The sequence below is a fragment of the Salvelinus alpinus genome, chromosome 13 (assembly GCF_045679555.1).
Source record: "Salvelinus alpinus chromosome 13, SLU_Salpinus.1, whole genome shotgun sequence".
Classification (NCBI taxonomy): domain Eukaryota; kingdom Metazoa; phylum Chordata; class Actinopteri; order Salmoniformes; family Salmonidae; genus Salvelinus; species Salvelinus alpinus.
Window position 1 is genome coordinate 58,543,764 of NC_092098.1, and position 21,263 is coordinate 58,565,026.

At 42.9% G+C, this 21,263-nt stretch overlaps 1 protein-coding gene across 1 annotated transcript in view; it reads left to right on the forward strand.

Moving 5' to 3' along the window:
• The first annotated feature begins 342 nt into the window (after window positions 1–342).
• Window positions 343–21,263, forward strand: part of nectin1a (nectin cell adhesion molecule 1a) — a 36,874-nt gene continuing 15,953 nt past the window's right edge. The window contains exons 1-9 of the mRNA XM_071339919.1: window positions 343–1,254; window positions 3,025–3,137; window positions 3,215–3,331; window positions 4,031–4,172; window positions 4,766–4,883; window positions 6,588–6,769; window positions 15,812–15,929; window positions 18,345–18,496; window positions 18,688–18,829. Coding sequence (XP_071196020.1) covers window positions 1,203–1,254; window positions 3,025–3,137; window positions 3,215–3,331; window positions 4,031–4,172; window positions 4,766–4,883; window positions 6,588–6,769; window positions 15,812–15,929; window positions 18,345–18,496; window positions 18,688–18,829 — 1,136 coding nt within the window. The 5' untranslated portion in view covers window positions 343–1,202. The remainder of the gene's footprint in view (window positions 1,255–3,024; window positions 3,138–3,214; window positions 3,332–4,030; window positions 4,173–4,765; window positions 4,884–6,587; window positions 6,770–15,811; window positions 15,930–18,344; window positions 18,497–18,687; window positions 18,830–21,263) is intronic.

Here is a 21,263-nt window from a genome sequence, read left to right on the forward strand (position 1 = left end):
CTCGCAGGATCAGGCGGCTTCGCAAGTCTACCTTTTTATGGTCTAATTGACTATAAGATGGCAATGTAGTATTTACCAACACAGTTATGATTTGATTTGATTACTGAAGTTGCCAGATAGATACACACACAACACATTTGTATTTCAATAACAAACTAAACACAGACACACACATAATGTTTTAATAACACAATTAAAACAAACATCATGATGTTAGTGAAAATTAACCACACAACTAGTCAACTGTACATCTGATGCTAATAGTGCTGCATGAGCGACATGTCTGACCAATGATAATAATGGTTACCTGGAGCGTGTGTGTGTGTGTGTGTGTGTGTGTGTGTGTGTGTGTGTGTGTGTGTGTGTGTGTGTGTGTGTGTGTGTGTGTGTGTGTGTGTGTGTGTGTCTATGTGTATGTGTGTATCGGGGAGGTTGTGTGTGAGTGTAACTCAGTAATCTGTCCACCACTAAGCTGCTTTAGTCCCGTCTGCCTGGCCGCTTCGCTGCAGGGAGTTCATTTCACTACCGACTAACGCTACACAGCAAACTGAAACTATTGACTAACGCTACACAGCAAGCTGAAACTATTATCCAACGCTACACAACAAGCTGCAACTATTATCTAACGTTACACGGCAAGCTGCAACTCCGAAGACAATTAGTGGCAACTAACAACACAACAAGCTGCAACTATGAATACACAACAAGCAGCAACTACCAACACACAACTAACAACGGACAACAAGTTGCGACAGGAGGTCATTTCACTACCGACTACCAGCTAAGAACACAACAAGCAGTCACTAGCTGAACTACAGTGTGACAGCTGTTAGAACTATTCTGTTGGAACAATTCTGTTGGAACTATTCTATCGGAACTATTCTATTAGAACTATTCTGTTGGAACTTTTCTGTTAGAATTATTCTATTAGAACTATTCTGTTGGAACTTTTCTGTTAGAATTATTCTATTAGAACTATTCTGTTAGAATTATTCTATTATAACTATTCTGTTGGAACTATTCTGTTGGAACTATTCTATTGGAATTATTCTATTGGAACTATTCTGTTGGAACTATTCTGTTGGAACTATTCTGTTGGAACTATTCTATCGGAACTATTCTGTTGGAACTATTCTGTTGGAACTATTCTATCGGAACTATTCTGTTGGAACTACAAGGAAGGTGGCGCCAGTGGAGTTGTCATGGAGAATTCTGTGTTGTGGATATTCCTGACAGCAACATGTGTTATTAAAGGTGAGATAACCTCTAGTCTAACCTCTAACCATAACCCTACCATCAGAGAGTTTGTTCATCCTACAGCATACATCTTCAATCTGTAAATTAAGATCACACCTTATCCTCTGTTGTTCCACCGGGTTTAACTCTGAGAACAGCTGCCACACCACATTAACACTTCTATACATAAACAATATATTACACACACACACACACACACACACACAGACAGACACATGCACACTAACACACAAACACACGTAGGTCTGTATTCTGTCTGTCTGTTTGCCTGCCTGTCTGTTGATATCACTCTGGTTCCAGAACACAGATGAAACATGTAATCCCTGAGCTCCTCTTGAACGCTCTCCAACACACACTACTCCTGCTGACAGTGCCAGAGATCACACACACACTACATATCCAAATAGTCCAACAGATTACAATCAATTTGGCAGAGTAGAAGTGGAAGCAGACTGTATCTGGGCCAAACACACACACAAACATTACTTTGAAAAATAAACATTTCAGCCTAAAGTAATTTTTCTGCCTTTATCAGAATTAAGAAATGTCTGGTGTGTGTTGCTACTCTGCTGCTGTGTTAGCAAGCTGGAAGCTATCTGTTGGTTAACTGTTAGATAGCTTTTACTCAGCTGTTAACAATATGGTAGTTAGCTGTTGGCTAGCTGTTAGTTAGCTGGTAGTTAGCTGGTAGCTAGGTGGTAGCTGTTAGTTAGCTGTTAGATAACTGTTTGTTAGCTGTTATTTAGCTGATAGTTAGCTGTTAGTTAGCTGTATGTTAGCTAGCTATTGGTTAGCTGTTATTTAGCTGGTAGTTAGCTGGTAACTAACTATTAGTTAGTGTTTAGTTAGGTGTAAGTTAGTATTTAGTTAGCTGTTAGTTAGCTCTTAGCTAGCTGTTGGTTAGCTGGTAGTTAGCTGGTAACTAACTGTAAGCTATCTGTTAGCCAGCTGGATCATAAAGGAAAGTTTAGGCTGTACCCGAGAATATTTTTTTTACATTTTGAAGTAACAGCAGAGTTATCAATATCTAGTACTTATTCATCAAAGTGCTACCGTTAGTACCTCAGTTAATTTCCAGTATATTTTTTAAAGTGTGTGTCTGCGTACATGTGTGTGTAGTAGGTCACATGGTCAGTAAGACAAACAGCCTCTCATTCCAGGTCAATCACAGACTAGAGATTAAACAGTTAATCCCTCTCTATCTCTCTCCCCTTCTCTCTTTCTATCTCTCTCGCTCCCCTTCTCTCCCTCTCTCTCTTTCTCTCTCTTTCTCTCTCTCTCTCCCCCCTTCTCTCTCTCTCTCTCTCTCTCTCTCTCTCTCTCTCTCTCTCTCTCTCTCTCTCTCTCTCTCTCTCTCTCTCTCTTTCTCTATCTCTCTCTCTCTGACTCTCTATCTTCTTTCTCTCTTTCCTCCCCTACATGCTCTATTTTCCCAATGAGTGTGTGTATGTGTGTGCGTGTGTGCGTGTGTGCGTGTGCGTGTGCGTGTGCGTGTGCGTGTGCGTGTGCGTGTGCGTGTGTGTGTGTGTGTGTGTGTGTGTGTGTGTGTGTGCGTGTGTGTGTGTGTGTGTGTGTGTGTCAGACAGGTAGGCTGTGCTCCTCTCTGTTCCTCAACTAAAGCTTAGATCTAACCCTAATGAGCTCAGCTACAGAGCTGGCCTGATCCCACTGGGTGACGGCGTATGTGTACGTGTGTGTGACCCTAACCGTGACCCCATTTAACTGAGCAGCGGTGTTTCTAACTTCTGTGTGTATTGTGTGTCCTAGGTGTGTGTGGTCAGTCAGTCCAGATGGAAGCCGGACAGTCAGGGTACGTGGGCTCTAAGGTGGATCTACCATGTATTTTTATCAACAGCATCCCACCTGTCAAGATCTCACAGGTAACCATCACACACACACACATGCAATCCATACAACATCTGCAAGAACTTTGCCTTGAATTCTTCCCTCCCTCCAGGTGACATGGCAGAAGGTGATTAATGGAAAGAAACAGAACGTGGCGATAGCTAACCCGTCTCTAGGCGTGTCTGTGGCTCCGCCCTTCAAAGACAGAGTCAGCTTCAAAAACCCTGTGGTGAGGATGATGTGGTGTTGTGGTTGTGTTGTGGTTGTGTTCTAACCTTGCCATGCAGTCTTGTGGTTGTCATTATGGTTATGTTGAGGTTGTTTTGTGGTTATGTTGTGCTTGTGGTTGAGTGGTGGTTGTGTGGTGGTTGGATTGTGGTTGCGTTGTGGTTGTGGATGGGTTGTGTTGTGTTGTGGTTGGATTGTGGTTGTGTTGTGGTTGTGGATGGGTTGTGTTGTGGTTGTGTTGTGTTGTGGTTGTGTTGTGTTGTGGTTGTGTTGTGTTGTGGTTGGATTGTGGTTGTGGTTGTGGTTGTGGATAAGGTTGTGTTGTGGTTGTGGATGGGTTGTGTTGTGTTGTGGTTGGATTGTGGTTGTGGTTGTGGATAAGGTTGTGTTGTGTTGTGGTTGTGGTTGTGTTGTGGTTGTGTTGTGTTGTGGTTGTGGTTGGATTGTGGTTGTGGTTGTGGATAAGGTTGTGTTGTGGTTGTGGATGGGTTGTGTTGTGTTGTGGTTGGATTGTGGTTGTGGTTGGGTTGTGTTGTGTTGTGGTTGGATTGTGGTTGTGGTTGTGGATAAGGTTGTGTTGTGTTGTGGTTGTGGATGTGTTGTGGTTGTGGTTGTGTTGTGGTTGTGGTTGTGGTTGTGGTTGTGGTTGTGAATGGGTTGTGTTGTGGTTGGTCTCTAAATATATGGCTCTGATGTTAAGGTGCGGAGGAGAACTCCGTCCCTGGAGGACACCACTCTGACCCTCTCGTCTCTGCGACTGTCTGACGAGGCCAGATACATCTGTGAATACACTACCTTCCCTGCTGGCAACCGCGAAAACACGGTCAACCTCACAGTCTACGGTAAGACTACAACACAGCCACTATGCGGATGTCGGCCAAGACGGGTTAACTCTCAATCTGATTGAATATAGGCCAATGTTTCTGCGTTCACAGAGATTGCATTCACGGTCAATGCTGCTTTCAGTATGTCGGCTCAATGGTGAATGCGCATAAAGATGGCAGAATTCAGATATGACGTCCTTGTTTTAGCATTATCCACTGAGTCTTGAAGATGAAATTGGGATCATGTATACTGTGCTAATGAACATACAACAAAAAAGAGTAATGGAGAGCAATGTACAATGCGGTCAATTTACCAAAATGAGGAATTTGTGTTAAGTGCGTGGGGATCATCATCTTTATGCAACTCCGCTATTAAAAATGGACTTTAAAAGCCACATTGTCTACAACCAACGATGGGATTGAATCCTGGCCTGAGGATTCTATAATGATTGTATCCCGGCCTGTGTAATATGTCATGTGATATCCTTGGGGCCTGTACACCACATTTCTTGTAACTCAAATTATGTCTAGCAGCTATGTTGCTGTGATGTGATTTGACAAACTTTTGCTGTGCTGTGTTTGGCCAAGTTGTGATTTTGTTGTTGGTCCAGCCCGACCTTTGACCCAGATGAGTTTGTCGACACCCACACTGGTAGCTCGATCATCCAATCTGAAGACGCCGGTCGCCACCTGCCTCTCGGCCAATGGGAAGCCTCCAGGAACCATCAGGTGGGACACCAGGGTGTGTGTTTGTTTGTGTGTAAACAGCTCTCACAGAGTAACATTTCAAATAGATGGAAAATGGTAGTGTCGCTAGGTGTACTCCTTACACCGATACCCAGTACCCAGATGTACTCCGATGTTATGATTGTAAAACCGTGTAGTGTTCAGGAGGCTTAAGACAGGAGATGTGATTGACCTGCACACTTTGACACTCTAAAGCTTCATGAAACAGTTTGACACTCTAAAGCTTTATGAAACAGTTTGACACTCTAAAGCTTCATGAAACAGTTTGACACTAAAGCTTCATGAAACAGTTTGACACTAAAGCTTCATGAAACAGTTTGAAAATAAAGCTTTATGAAACAGTTTGAAAATAAAGCTTCATGAAACAGTTTGACACTCTAAAGCTTTATGAAACAGTTTGAAAATAAAGCTTTATGAAACAGTTTGAAAATAAAGCTTTATGAAACAGTTTGACACCCCAAAGCTGTATGAAACAGTTTGACACCCCAAAGCTGTATGAAACACTTTGACACTAAAGCTTCATGAAACAATTTGACACTCTAAAGGTTTATGAAACAGTTTGACACTCAAGCTTTGTGAAACAGTTTGACACTAAAGCTTTATGAAACAGTTTAACACTCTAAAGGTTTATGAAACAGTTTGAAAATAAAGCTTCATGAAACAGTTTGAAAATAAAGCTTTATGAAACAGTTTGACACTCTAAAGCTTCATGAAACAGTTTGAAAATAAAGTTTTATGAAACAGTTTGATACTTCAAAGCTTTATGAAACAGTTTGATACTTCAAAGCTTTATGAAACAGTTTGATACTTCAAAGCTTTATGAAACAGTTTGATACTTCAAAGCTTTATGAAACAGTTTGATACTTCAAAGCTTTATGAAACAGTTTGATACTTCAAAGCTTTATGAAACAGTTTGATACTTCAAAGCTTTATGAAACAGTTTGATACTTCAAAGCTTTATGAAACAGTTTGATACTTCAAAGCTTTATGAAACAGTTTGATACTTCAAAGCTTTATGAAACAGTTTGATACTTCAAAGCTTTATGAAACAGTTTGATACTTCAAAGCTTTATGAAACAGTTTGATACTTCAAAGCTTTATGAAACAGTTTGATACTTCAAAGCTTTATGAAACAGTTTGATACTTCAAAGCTTTATGAAACAGTTTGATACTTCAAAGCTTTATGAAACAGTTTGATACTTCAAAGCTTTATGAAACAGTTTGATACTTCAAAGCTTTATGAAACAGTTTGATACTTCAAAGCTTTATGAAACAGTTTGATACTTCAAAGCTTTATGAAACAGTTTGATACTTCAAAGCTTTATGAAACAGTTTGATACTTCAAAGCTTTATGAAACAGTTTGATACTTCAAAGCTTTATGAAACAGTTTGATACTTCAAAGCTCTATGAAACATATTGACACTCTAAAGCTTTATGCAACATAATCTCTCCAAAGTAAAAATTCAGACATTAATGATTCAAAGTTTTCTCGAAGGTTTGATCCCAAACAGTGAACGTATCAGTAGCTGTTGCTAGCTTCAAATGTTATATGGAAGTTTATTTCCTGACTGCTTTGTGTGTGTGTTTGTTTTTCTCTGTGTGTCTGTGTGTGTTTCTCTCTTTGTGTCTGTGTGTTCATGTGTGTGTGCACACGTGCGTGTGTTCATGCGTGTGTGTGTGAGCAGGTGGGAGACGCGTGTGCATGGTGAGGCGACCACCCAGGAGATCCGTAACTCTGATGGGACGATCACGGTGCGAAGCGACTTCATCCTAGTACCCAGCAAGAACACACACCTGGAGACACTCACCTGTATCACCTCCTATAACCAGGAGACATACACCGACTCTGTCACGCTGGACATACAGTGTAGGACACACACACACACACACACACACACACACACACACACACACACACACACACACACACACACACACACACACACACACACACACACACACACACACACACACACACACACACACACACACACACACACACACACATACATCAGGGTTGGGATCAATTCCAATTGAATTTAAAATTCTAATTAAATTATTGAATTCGCTCATGACATGGAGAATACATGTTGAATTCAATTCGAATTCCAACAATAATTAAGTTATGAAATTTTATTTGAATTGGAAAACATGTCATCTTTGAAAATGAATTTAATTGGAATTCAGTATTTTTACATTTCCCAGTTTATGGAGTTAAATGCACATAGTATCAAACATTGAATGCAGGATTTGTTTTAAATAATTTAAACCTAATTTCAACTGTTTCTATATGTCCAGTATAGCTAGGCTTTCTGAACAGTGACATGATCGGCCTGAAAGGTCTGTGTACTTTTCAACATTTCCTATTAGATGACAAGATAAAAATGCAGAAAGGGTCGTTCTTCGTTTATTTGATTTGAATCTGAAATCAAATACATACATCTTTTTTTTTTTATTGTCTAAAGGAAATATGAACTGAAAAACGGAACAATGATTTGATTATTCAAATGTTGTGTTTTTAATTATCGGTTCTGGTTCGACCCGTGTACCGTACGTTTTTGCCAAATAATAGGCGTGGCTTCTTGACAACACAGAAAAGGAGAAATGGGTCATTCATCATGTTTTTGATCTGATAATTTTTTTTTCTCATTCCAATGATTTGATGATTGACAGTCACTGCAGTTGGTCATGTGACCAGTCCTGAGTCCATATTGATCTAGGTCAGTGAGTCAGTCCACAACATTTACAACCTTAACGCCTAACCTATTGTCACGTTCTGACCTTAGTTCCTTTTTATGTCTCTATTTTGGTTTGGTCAGGGTGTGAGTTGGGGTGGGCATTCTATATAGAATAACTATCTTCAAAGTAATGACTCGGGACGTCGGGTTTGATATGAAAGCTTCTGTTAGTAATAATACTTGATCTCGTTACATTTAACAACTTTAGATTCTACAGAGCAATGCCAGTAAGATGCTAGCGCAAAGGAGCCAAAATAATCACCTGTTAATTGCACTTAACTAGCGCGTTCACTCTCTACTTCCTGTTGCAAGGCATTCTGGAACTTGCAGTCAAAAGGGTAATTCAATACTAACCAATACAATTACATATGTAAATAACTGTAAAGAAATATCTTTAGATACAGCTCAATGAATTAACTTAAACATTAACTCTGTAACACATTAAAGTTACAACATCCTCCCCCCCGATGAACAACTGTGTTCATCTAGATCTCTAGGCAGTATATCAACTGAATAGGTCTCCTCAACAAAGTCCCTGAAGCAGTACGAACTGAACATGATCTAACTAGGCCATCTCGGCCTGGAAACAGTTCCTCAATCTTTGCTAGTTTCCAGGTTTGTCTGGGTGTGTTATCTTCTCCAATGAGTACAACGTCACCCGCTTTCAGTGGGGTGGGCTGTGGTGTATTACAGCGGTGTGCTGACTTTAGATCCAGCAAGTAGTCTCTTCGCCAACTGTTCCAGAAGCTGGTCACAAGTCTCTGCCTGTACTTCCATCTGCATGTCATGTCCTCCGTGTTTAGCGTTGGGTGCTGAGTGTCAGCTGGAAATGGCTTTGGAGGCAAAGAGGTTAGTCGTTTACCCACCAGGAAGTGTGCTGGGGTCAGGGGTTGTGGTTCATCCACTTCATTGTGCACGAAGGTCAGAGGCCTAGAATTTAGAATAGCTTCAACCTCTGTCAGGACTGTGCACATCTCTTCAAAGTTGAGTGAAGCTCTCCCAAGAACCTTTCGCAGGCATGTTTTCACTGACCTGACAAGTCTTTCCCAGAATCCGCCCCACCAGGCTGCTCGGTCGGCGATGAACCTCCAGGTGATGCCCCTTTCTGAGAAGAACGCCAAGAGTTGGGGCTCTTCGATTGCCTTCCACAGCTCTTTCAAGTCCTGATCAGCTCTCTTGAACGTTTTTGCATTGTCTGAGTATCTGTACTTGTTGGGCAGAACCCATGGTTGCTGCTCTCTGAATGTGAAGCTGGACTGTTGCAGTCTTCCTCCTACACTGAGTAGTTCGTGTTCGTCCAGGAACGGTTTCAGTTCTCTAATTTTACAGTCATTGTTTAGGCTTTTTCCTGCCTTCAGTAGTTTGATCTCCTGTCCAAAACTCTGTTGTTGTGTTACCTTAATCCAGTACTTTTCTGCATCGAACAGTTCGTCAGCAGTCAGTTCACCTTGCATCTTTATGTTTGTACGAGCATTGGCTATGAATCTCTTTATCCAGGCGGTGACTCTGAACACTCTTTTCAGTTTGCTGTACCTTTCAAGCTCCAACACAGGTTCAGTGATGTCTGTGTTGTTTGCTGCGAGTTGTACAGCAACCTGGCAACTGGACTTGAGTTCTGTATTTACCTCTCCTGGAACCTTGTTATCATCAGTCTCCTCGGACTGATTGGGTGATGTCAGAATTCTGGGTCCATTCCACCATAGCTCGCTCTGTGTCAAGTTTCGAACAGTTTGTCCTCTTGTATAGAGGTCAGCTGGATTAGTTTTCCCTTCAATATGTGACCATGACTCTGGATTGGTCAAGGACTGGATCTCCGTCACTCTGTTCGCAACAAACTGTTTCCATTTCTGAGCTGAGCTGCAAATCCAATGCAGCACGATCATCGAGTCTGTCCACATTTTGATCTGTTTTTCTTCCATTTTCAGTGTGGTCATCAAGTTGTTTGCTAGTCTCGCTCCAATCACAGCTCCCATGAGCTCCAGGCGTGGCAGCGTCATTTTCTTGAGTGGGGCTACCCTGGACTTGGATGCGACTAGACTTGTTGTTTCCCTGTCTTGTGACTCACCTTGCAAGTAAGCTACTGCACTGTAAGCCCTTTCACTTGCATCACAGAACACGTGTAGTTTCAGAGTGTGGCTATTCTGTGGCCGCATGTCTGTTCTGTACCACCTTGGTATGGTGAGCTGGTGTAACTGGGGTAGTTCTGAACACCACTGTTGCCATTCTCGTGTCAGATCAGGTGGTAATTCTTCGTCCCAGCTGAGTCCCCTCTCCCACATTTCCTGGAACATGCACTTGATCCTGATGGTGAAGGGAGTTAAGAAACCAAGAGGGTCGAAGATACGTGCAGACAACTGTAGAACAATTCTCTTTGTGTTTTCCTTTTGCTTTAGAATGCTCAGTAGCTGAGGTCAAACACAAAGTCATCTGGTTCCAGTCTCCATACTAAACCTAAAACCTTCAGCACTAATCCTTGTGTTTCTAGCGTCAACGGGTGGTCAGTTGTCGTACTCTCCTCCCATTTTGTTTTCAATTCAGGAGAATTGGTCATCCACTTGCAGAGGTCCATGCCTGCAATCGACAGCATTCGCTTTGCAGTTGTTGTCACAAGGTAAGCCTCTTCAACATTGCGTGAACTTGCAATGAAATCATCTACATAGAGTGACTCTCTCAGTATCTCTACAACTTCTGGTTGTTCTGTTTCATATTGTTTTAGGTGCTTCCTGATTGTAGCTGCCAGCAAAAATGGACTTGGGGAAGCTCCAAATACCACTCTTTTCATCCTCAGCACACGCAGCTCCTCTTCATTTTCTCCCCTTGGTGGGCCTGTGAGCCATAGAAATCTCACGGCGTCTCTGTCTCTCTCTGCTAGGGACATCTGCAGGAAAGCTTTCTTGATGTCTGCCATGAATGCGATCTCATGTAGTCTGAACTTTATCAGAACGCTGAGCAGATCCGGATTCAGGTTCGGTCCTGTGAGTAGATAGTTATTGAGGGATGGACAGCCATCTTCATGGGACGAGGCATCAAACACCACTCTCAGTTTTGTTGTCACCTTATCTTCTCGGAGTACTGCATGGTGAGGTAAGTAGTATTTTACGTTGTCTGCACTTGATGCGTTGTCCTTGGGCACGTCCTCTGCCATATCTTGTTGTAAGTAGTCCTCTACTACTTCATTGTATCTGCTGTACTGCCGTCACATCCTTCTTCAGTCTTTTCTTCAGACCTTCAAACCGTTTCTTGGCGATTCTATAGTTGTCTTGGAGTTCTGGCATTTCTCGTTTCCATGGCAACTCCACGTGGTATCGACCATCTTTGAAGGTGGTTGTTTCCTCGAACCTCTGTAGAGCTTCGGTTTCCTCTGGGTTCTGTGTTTTCTCGCTTATAATACCCAGAGACTCAAGCTCCCAGAATGCATGCAGTTGTTTGGAGACTAGTGTGTCTTCAAGTGGGATGAACATGCAAGTTGCCTCGGCGACACTTGACATGAACACGGGTCCCTGCACCGACCATCCAAAGGTGCTCTCTAAAGCAACCAGCGTCTCCGTCAGTCGCTCCACTCTGCCTGATACTATCTGCCAGTAGTAGTCTGCTCCTATCAGGGCAGAGAGTTCAGGATCATTGTCATCTCCTGGAAAGTCTGCGAGCTGCAGTCCCTTTCTATTGAGCTCATGTCGAATCTGTTCACCAGGAACCTTCATCACAGCTGTGCACACTTGTGGGGTTTCAATTGCCTCTATCTCTATTCTCTGCTGTTTGTCCCAGACATTCTCCAAGATGACTTTCACTGTGTTGCGTTGGGACGTTGCTGGGGCAGAGGAGCCAAACGTGTGAATAGTGAGATCCTCTTGTCTGATTACTGGTAGCTTCAAGCCCTTCACAAGGTTTTCATGTATGAAGCTTCTCTGACTGCCTCCATCTAGTAAGCAACAAGCTATCTTCCTGCCCGATGGGCCTTCTACCCATGCCTTTGCCGTTTGTAGCAACACAGTGTTCTGTCCATCTGGTTTCAACTTCACTGAATGGGGAATAACTGAGGAAACAACAGCATCTGCAGAAACAGCAGGGGGTTGCACCTCACTAGTCTTACCGTACACACAGCAATGTGATGTCTGCTTCCACATGACACCTCTTTGACTTTACAGAATTTTGCTATGTGTTTCTGTCCTAAACATACAAAGCATCTTCCCATTTTCTTTAGTTTCTCTTTGCGTGTAGCAATATTGTGGTCAGGGCAGTTTTCTGATTTGTGGTCTGCACTGTCACAGAATAGACAACTTTGTTCCTTCTGGCTGGCTGTATGCAGTGCTGCAGCAGAGGGCATGCTGGGTCTTTTTGTTTTCATTTCATTGGAGGAACATGACTTGTTCCATGGTTTGCTCTCTTTCTGTTGGTTGCATGATCTTGTCATTTGTAGTGCTCTCTCCCTGCTCTGAACCTCTTTCTGTATGGAAACTGATAATCTCAGACACTTTCCATTCATCATCTACTCCCCTCTGATGACTATAGTCAAGAGCTATGTCCTCTGGAATCATCTGCAGTAAGATTGGGCATAGCAGGCTTCCATAGGTTTCTGACACTACACCCAGTGATTCCAGGCTCCTAATCTGAATTTCACATTCATCATATAGCTGCCTCAATGCATTTAGATCAGAGGATTTCTTCACAGGAGTGAGATTCAGCAGCTTTGACATATGAGCACTAATCACAAGATCTTTCCTTCCAAATCTGCTCTTGAGTAGAGCGATTGCATCATCATAGTTACTGTCTGTTAACATCAGTCCTGCTACTGACTTTGCAGCTGGTCCAGTGAGATATGTTTTCAGATAGGTAAACTCTTCTTTATTACACAGTGAATCATTGTTGTGAATAGCAGTCTCATACTGGCTCCAAAACTCCTGCCACATACTGACATCTCCATAGAATTTCTCAATAATCAACTTTGGTAGCATTACTGATTGTCTCTGTGATCTGTTTGAGTTAGCGTCACTCACCCGTGCTGGTAGTGGATTGAGATCCTGGTTTTTCTTTATCACTCGTTGTGCACGGCTCTGCAGCATGATAACGCGCTCTTTGTAATCCTCCGTGCATGCAATCTCTGCCTCCAATCCGTCCAATGGCGTTAACTGTTCAATTCCACGATCAAGTTCAAACAAACTGTTCTCCTTAGCTGACAGCAATTCCAACAATGTACTCAAGTGATCGGTTTCATGCCGACGTTCCTCCTCAGCCATTTCAGCCGCTTCTTCGTCGCAGCTCATATCCCGGGTTTCGGCACCAAAATATAGAATAACTATCTTCAAAGTAATGACTCGGGACGTCGGGTTTGATATGAAAGCTTCTGTTAGTAATAATACTTGATCTCGTTACATTTAACAACTTCTACAAAGGAGCCAAAATAATCACCTGTTAATTGCACTTAACTAGCGCGTTCACTCTCTACTTCCTGTCGCAAGGCATTCTGGAACTTGCAGTCAAAAGCGTAATTCAATACTAACCAATACAATTACATATGTAAATAACTGTAAAGAAATATCTTTAGATACAGCTCAATGAATTAACTTAAACATTAACTCTGTAACACATTAAAGTTACAACATTCTATGTTTTGTATTTCTGTGTTTGGCCTGGTATGGTTCCCAATCAGAGGCAGCTGTCAATCGTTGTCTCTGATTGAGAACCATACTTAGGTAGCCTGTTCCTACCTGTGTTTGTGGGTAGTTGTTTCCTGTTTTGTGTCACCTGAAAGGACTGTTTCGATTTTCGTTGTTTCACTTTTGTTATTTTGTATTCAGTGTTCAGTTGTAATACATTTAACATGGACATGTACCACGCTGCAGTTTGGTCCGATCTTTCATATTCCTCATCAGACGAGGACGACGATCGTTACACCTATAGCCTACATAATTGTTGATAGGCTCTATAATATTCCACCAATCTCCACAAGCTTCAGTGCCAACAAGCTTAGACAACATGACAACATGGGCAAACATTCGTGGAGGAGGAGCTAGAGGAGGTGGAGGAGGAGCTAGAGGAGGTCTGGTGAAATTCACACGTCATGACCAATGATCTATACAGTGGTTATGAACCTTGGAGTTTTTAATTTTTGCCTATGTCAGGATCTGGCTATTTGTGATGAGCCTATAAGCTAGATCCAATAATAAGGTATGATAGAATACCTCTGTCCACGGACCTATAGCATGTGACCTGTCCTTTAAAACTCTGATGCACAACCATGCGTAAAAGGGTCCTGGAGGGCAGGTAATTTGCCCCAGGTGATGCGTTGGGCTCTCTGGAGAACCCTGCGGTTGTGGGCGGTGCAGTTACCGTACCAGGCGGTGATACAGCCCGACAGAATGCTCTCAATTGTGCATCTGTAAATGTTTGTGAGGGTTTTAAGTGGCAAGACAAATTTATTCAGCCTCCTGAGGTTAAAGAGGCACTGTTGTGCCTTCACCACAATGTCTGTGTGGGTGGACCATTTCAGTTTGTCTGTGAAGTGTACGCCGAGAAACTTGAAGCTTTCCACCTTCTCCACTGCTGTCCCGTTGATGTTGATAGGGGGGTGCTCCCTCTGCCGTTTCCTGAAATCCAGGATCATCTTCTTTGTTTTGTTGACGTTGAGTGAGAAGTTATTTTCCTGACACCACACTCTCAGAGTCCTCACCTCCTCCCTGTAAGCTGTCTCGTCATTGTTGGTAATCAAACCTACCTCTGTCGTCTGCAAACTTGATGATTGAGTTGGAGGCGTGCATGACCACGCAGTCATGGGTGAACAGGGAGTACAGGAAGGAGCTGAGCACGCACCCTTGTGGGGCCCCAGTGTTGAGCATCAGAAAAGTGGAGGTGTTGTTTCCTACCTTCACCACCTGGGGGTGGCCCGTCAGGAAGTCCATGACCCAGTTGCACAGGGCGGGGTTCAGACCCAGGGCCTCGAGCTTAATGATGAGCTTGGAGGGTACTATGGTGTTGAATGCTGAGCTATAGTCAATGAACAGCATTCTTACATTGGTCCACAACTGGTTCCATGACCATCCCAGGTTTACAATTTTCTATCTCCCACCATATTCCCAATTTTTTCAACCCAATTGAGGAATTTCAGCATGGTGGTGGAAGATGTATGATCTCAAACCCCATGAACGTATGGCCCTTCTCCAGGCAATAGAGGAGGCATGTGGTGACATTCCAGCAGAGTCCTGTCAGGGGTGGATGCATCATGCCAAGGAGAATATCGCCTGTGATGTTTATGAAAATCTGTGGCCGGACCAGAACAGCAGACATGACTGATTTTGTTTTCACAATGGAGTATTTGTTTATGATTTGATTGTATTTTCACAGTTTCTTTATATATTTCATGCAATTGATCTAACATACAGTACAGTAGTGCAAATAGGCCTATTTGTCTTCCTTTCCATATGCAATATATATTTACTTTACGTTTGCATTTTTACTGTGTGTGTGCTTACAGTATGCTGTTTGACATGTATTGAGTCATGTTGAAATATAAAACTTACATTTTTGCATTTGTGTTCCTTGTTTGAGTACACACAAACAATATACAGTATAATAACAAAATCTTAGTATTTACACTGAAATAGGTTCTGATAGTAGAGTTTTGAATAGGTCACATTAGTGTGATCTCAGTCGTCACTAAATTAGATTAATTTGATGTGTGTATGTGTCATTTGTATACAGAGTTTCATTTTGAGTACAGGATTTTGATTGCTGTGTTTCATTTTGAGCAGGGAGTACAGGATTTTGATTGCTGTGTTTCATTTTGAGGAGGGAGTACAGGATTTTGATTGCTGTGTTTCATTTTGCAAGATGTCTGTGGGGTTTGGGGAAATTGGTTAACTGTTTTGTCTTTAGAGGTTTGAGTATCTGAGATTTCGTTTTAGCAAAGGTGTGCTAACATTTGGGAAAAACTGTAAGATGTCATTGAAAATAAATGCAATTTTTCAATGATTGAATTGTAAATTGTAGTTTACTTCCTTCAATTAGAATTGAGCCCAACCCTGAGACACACATACACACACGCCAGTGCACATACACACACACTTTCACCGTCCCACTGACTTACGCACTTCTGCAAATTATTGTAAGTGGCTCTGGATAAAAGTGTCTGCTAAATGGCGTATATGAAAGTATTCTATATTATTATTTTACATCAGATGAACCAGAGGTGTCAGTGGAGGGGTTCGATGGGAACTGGTATCTGGACCGTCAGAACGTTGAGCTCACATGTCTGACCGATGCCAACCCACCTGTCTCTCTGTTCCAGTGGAGAATGTGAGTAACCCCTGACCTATAACCCCTAAAACCCCTAACCCTAAGCGTAATTGAGTATACCAGTGTCATAGCGATATAAAAAGGGCGCTAGATGGATGTAGCTTGTTTTAGCATGGACAGCACCATTGAGGAATTTTTTTAATAGTCAAAAGATGGGGCTTCCTATAGGTTAAGGAAGGATCACTAAATTCCATCCAGGTCATCAGGAAGGATCAGCCAATGAAATATACTGCTGAGAAAACATTCCATAACTCCAGGGGGCAGTAAATCACCAACCTTGTCTTTATACCTGTTCAGACAACACCCTGCAGGGGGCAGTAAATCACCAACCTTGTCTTTATACCTGTTCAGACAACACCCTCCAGGGGGCAGTAAATCACCAACCTTGTCTTTATACCTGTTCAGACAACATCCTCCAGGGGGCAGTAAATCACCAACCTTGTCTTTATACCTGTTCAGACAACATCCTCCAGGGGGCAGTAAATCACCAACCTTGTCTTTATACCTGTTCAGACAACATCCTCCAGGGGGCAGTAAATCACCAACCTTGTCTTTATACCTGTTCAGACAACACCCTCCAGGGGGCAGTAAATCACCAACCTTGTCGTTATACCTGTTCAGACAACACCCTCCAGGGGGCAGTAAATCACCAACCTTGTCTTTATACCTGTTCAGACAACACCCTGCAGGGGGCAGTAAATCACCAACCTTGTCTTTATACCTGTTCAGACAACACCCTCCAGGGGACAGTAAATCACCAACCTTGTCTTTATACCTGTTCAGACAACACCCTGCAGGGGGCAGTAAATCACCAACCTTGTCCTTATACCTGTTCAGACAACACCCTCCAGGGGGCAGTAAATCACCAACCTTGTCTTTATACCTGTTCAGACAACACCCTGCAGGGGGCAGTAAATCACCAACCTTGTCTTTATACCTGTTCAGACAACACCCTCCAGGGGGCAGTAAATCACCAACCTTGTCTTTATACCTGTTCAGACAACACCCTGCAGGGGGCAGTAAATCACCAACCTTGTCTTTATACCTGTTCAGACAACACCCTCCAGGGGGCAGTAAATCACCAACCTTGTCTTTATACCTGTTCAGACAACACCCTCCAGGGGGCAGTAAATCACCAACCTTGTCTTTATACCTGTTCAGACAACACCCTCCAGGGGGCAGTAAATCACCAACCTTGTCTTTATACCTGTTCAGACAACACCCTCCAGGGGGCAGTAAATCACCAACCTTGTCTTTATACCTGTTCAGACAACATCCTCCAGGGGACAGTAAATCACCAACCTTGTCTTTATACCTGTTCAGACAACACCCTCCAGGGGGCAGTAAATCACCAACCTTGTCTTTATACCTGTTCAGACAACACCCCAGAGGGGGCAGTAAATCACCAACCTTGTCTTTATACCTGTTCAGACAACATCCTCCAGGGGACAGTAAATCACCAACCTTGTCTTTATACCTGTTCAGACAACACCCTGCAGGGGGCAGTAAATCACCAACCTTGTCTTTATACCTGTTCAGACAACATCCTCCAGGGGGCAGTAAATCACCAACCTTGTCTTTATACCTGTTCAGACAACACCCTCCAGGGGGCAGTAAATCACCAACCTTGTCTTTATACCTGTTCAGACAACACCCTCCAGGGGGCAGTAAATCACCAACCTTGTCTTTATCCCTGTTCAGACAACATCCTCCAGGGGACAGTAAATCACCAACCTTGTCTTTATACCTGTTCAGACAACACCCTCCAGGGGGCAGTAAATCACCAACCTTGTCTTTATACCTGTTCAGACAACACCCTCCAGGGGGCAGTAAATCACCAACCTTGTCTTTATACCTGTTCAGACAACATCCTCCAGGGGACAGTAAATCACCAACCTTGTCCTTATACCTGTTCAGACAACACCCTCCAGGGGGTAGTAAATCATCAACCTTGTCTTTATACCTGTTCAGACAACACCCTGCAGGGGGCAGTAAATCACCAACCTTGTCTTTATACCTGTTCAGACAACACCCTCCAGGGGGCAGTAAATCACCAACCTTGTCTTTATACCTGTTCAGACTACATCCTCCAGGGGGCAGTAAATCACCAACCTTGTCTTTATACCTGTTCAGACAACACCCTCCAGGGGGCAGTAAATCACCAACCTTGTCTTTATACCTGCTCAGACAACACCCTCCAGGTGACAGTATGCACCTTTTCAGTTTGTTTACTACTTTAAAATGGAGAACGCCCTCAATGGTGTCACAGAAGCCATTATGTGATTAAATAAAATGATAAGTCCTCTTTATAATTCTATGGTCTGTTTGATGTTTATAAAGCTATGCATGTTATGTCATACTTGGAATAATGGCATTTATGTGTGTTTGTGTATGGGTGTGTGTGTGTACCTGCAGGTTGAATGGTTCCATACCGAACAGCGTAGAGATCCGTGACAGTGTCCTGTTATTTAAAGGGCCAATCAGATACGAGGTAGGAGGGACTTATGTCTGCGACGCAACCAATAGCATCGGGACAAGCTCCGCCTTCATGGAGGTCAGCATCACAGGTAAGGTCATGTGGTTACAATGGTTACCTGTAGTGTGTGTGTGTGTGTGTGTGTGTGTGTGTGTGTGTGTGTGTGTGTGTGTGTGTGTGTGTGTGTGTGTGTGTGTGTGTGTGTGTGTGTGTGTGTGTGTGTGTGTGTGTGTGTGTGTGTGTGTGTGTGTGTGTGTAACTGTGTTTTTTCTCTCTGTGTAGAAGAGCCACTGCCCCAGGTGGGAACGGGTGATGTCTTCAGTGTTCTGGGCATGCTATTGGCTGTGGGGCTGATTCTGGGCGTGGCGATCACTGTGCTGCTTCTTAACAGGAGAAAACAGAGGGGAGAGATGGACGCTGACTCGTATGTATATTATTAGTTATCAAACCTATTGTTGTTTTCTGAATTCTTCTTTGTCTTGACATAGTCAGATAACTCAATCTGAGATTGGTCAAATGTTTTCTAATTTGGCACACAGAAACTAGAAGCAATGAGTAATTCAGTCAAAAATAATGGCACCGATTGACCTATAGGTGGTACTGTTATAAGCAGTCTCACATAGACTGTCATATCCGCCACCCAGTTTGACCTAGAGACTTGAAACTTTGTGTCTTTCCTCATGCTGAACAAATTTACCTCACTCACTAATAAGGTCCATTGAGATCAATTTTCCTCCATCTTGGACATTTTGGAAAACATTTTTAAAAACTTCTTATGGACCATTGGTCAAAATTTGGCTGAGTTATTGAAACATCTCAGGGCTTCTGTCTCAGTGGTCTAAGGCACTGCATCACAGTTGCTAGCTGTGCTACTAGAGATCCTGGTTTGAGTCCAGGCTCTGTCGCAGCTGTCTCATCGCGGTCTAATGACTCTTGCGGCGGGCTGGGCGCATGCATGCTGACACAGTCGCCAGGTGTACGGTGTTACCTCCAACACATTGGTGCGGCTGGCTTCCGGGTTAAGCGGGCATTGTGTCAAGAAGCAGTGTGGCTTGGTTGGGTTGTGTTTCAGAGGACGAATGGCTCTCGACCTTTGCCTCTCCCGAGTCAATACGGTTGCAGCAATGAGACAAGACTGTAACTACCAATTGGATACCATGAAAAAGGGTAAAAACTTTAAAAAAATACATGTCCATTTAAACCACTGTATTTGTATTAATTAATTGCCAAGCAACCAGCTACTCTTCCTTGAGTCCAGCAAAAATAAGACAGCTATACCATTTTTTTTAGACATTACAACACTTTCACAACAAATTTCACAATAAATTTAGTGTAACTACCACCACATATCTACAACACAAAATCAATGTGTACATGTGTTTATAGTCCAAGCCTCTTGGGATATGTCTCTATAAGCTTGGCACATCTAGCCACTGGGATTTTTGCCCATTTCTTCAAGGCAAAACTGCTCCAGCTCCTTCAAGTTGGATGGGTTCCGCTGGTGTACAGCAATCTTTAAGTCATACGACAGATTCTCAATTGGATTGAGGTCTGGGCTTTGACTAGGCCATTCCAAGACATTTAAATGTTTCCCCTTAAAACACTTGAGTGTTGCTTTAGCAGTACGCTTAGGGTCATTGTCCTGCTGGAAGGTGAGCCTCCATCCCAGTCTCAAATCTCTGGAAGACTGAAACAGGATTCCCTCAAGAATTTCCCTGTATTTAGCACCATCCATCATTCCTTCAATTCTGACCAGTTTCCCAGTCCCTGTCGATGAAAAACATCCCCACAGCATGATGCTGCCACAACCATGCTTCACAGTGGGGATGGTGTTCTCGGGGTAATGAGAGGTGTTTGGGTTTGCGCCAGACATAGTGTTTTCCTTGATGGCCAAAAAGCTACATTTTAGTCTCATCTGACCAGAGAGCCTTCTTCCATATGTTTGAGGAATCTCCCACATGCCTTTTGGCGAACACCAAACATGTTTGCTTATTTTTTTTTCTTTAAGCAATGGCTTTTTTCTGGCCACTCTTCCGTAAAGCCCAGCTCTGTGGAGTGTACGGCTTAAAGTGGTCCTTTGGACAGATACTCCTATCTCCGTTGTGGAGCTTTGCAGCTCCTTCAGGGTTATCTTTGGTCTCTTTGTTGCCTCTCTGATTAATGCAACTACTGTGTCAGATTTTAAAAAAGCTTTACGGAAAAAGCAAAACATGTAATAATCTGAGGTCGGCGCTCAGAGCCCGATCAAGCCATACAGGTACCCGCCATATTGTGCAGTCAACAGAAGTCAGAAATAACATTATAAATATTCGGTAATGTTCGGTAATGTCCATCATTTATGTCCAAATAGCTACTTTTGTTAGCGCGTTTGGTAAACAAATCCAAAGTCACGAAGCGCGTTCACTAAAAGCAGACGAAATGTCAAAAAGTTCCGTAACAGTCAGTAGAAACATGTCAAACGATGTATTGAATCAATCTTTAGAATGTTTTTAACATAAATCTTCAATAATGTTCCAACCGGAGAATTCCATTGTCTTCAGAAATGCGATAGAACAGAGCTCGCTCTCACATGAATGCGCATGGTCAGCGCATGTTCAGGTCATGGTAGACCTTACTCAATCCCCTCTCTCAATCCCCTCTCCTTCGGCCCCACTTCACAGTAGAAGCATCAGACAAGGTTCTAAAGACTGTTGACATCTAGTGGAAGCTGTAGGAAGTGCAAAATACAGCAAAATGACCCATAACCCACTGTGTTCGATAGGCAATGAGTTGAAAACCTACAAACCTCAAATTTCCCACTTCCTGGTTGGATTTTTTCTCAGGTTTTTGCCTGCCATATGAGTTCTGTTATACTCACA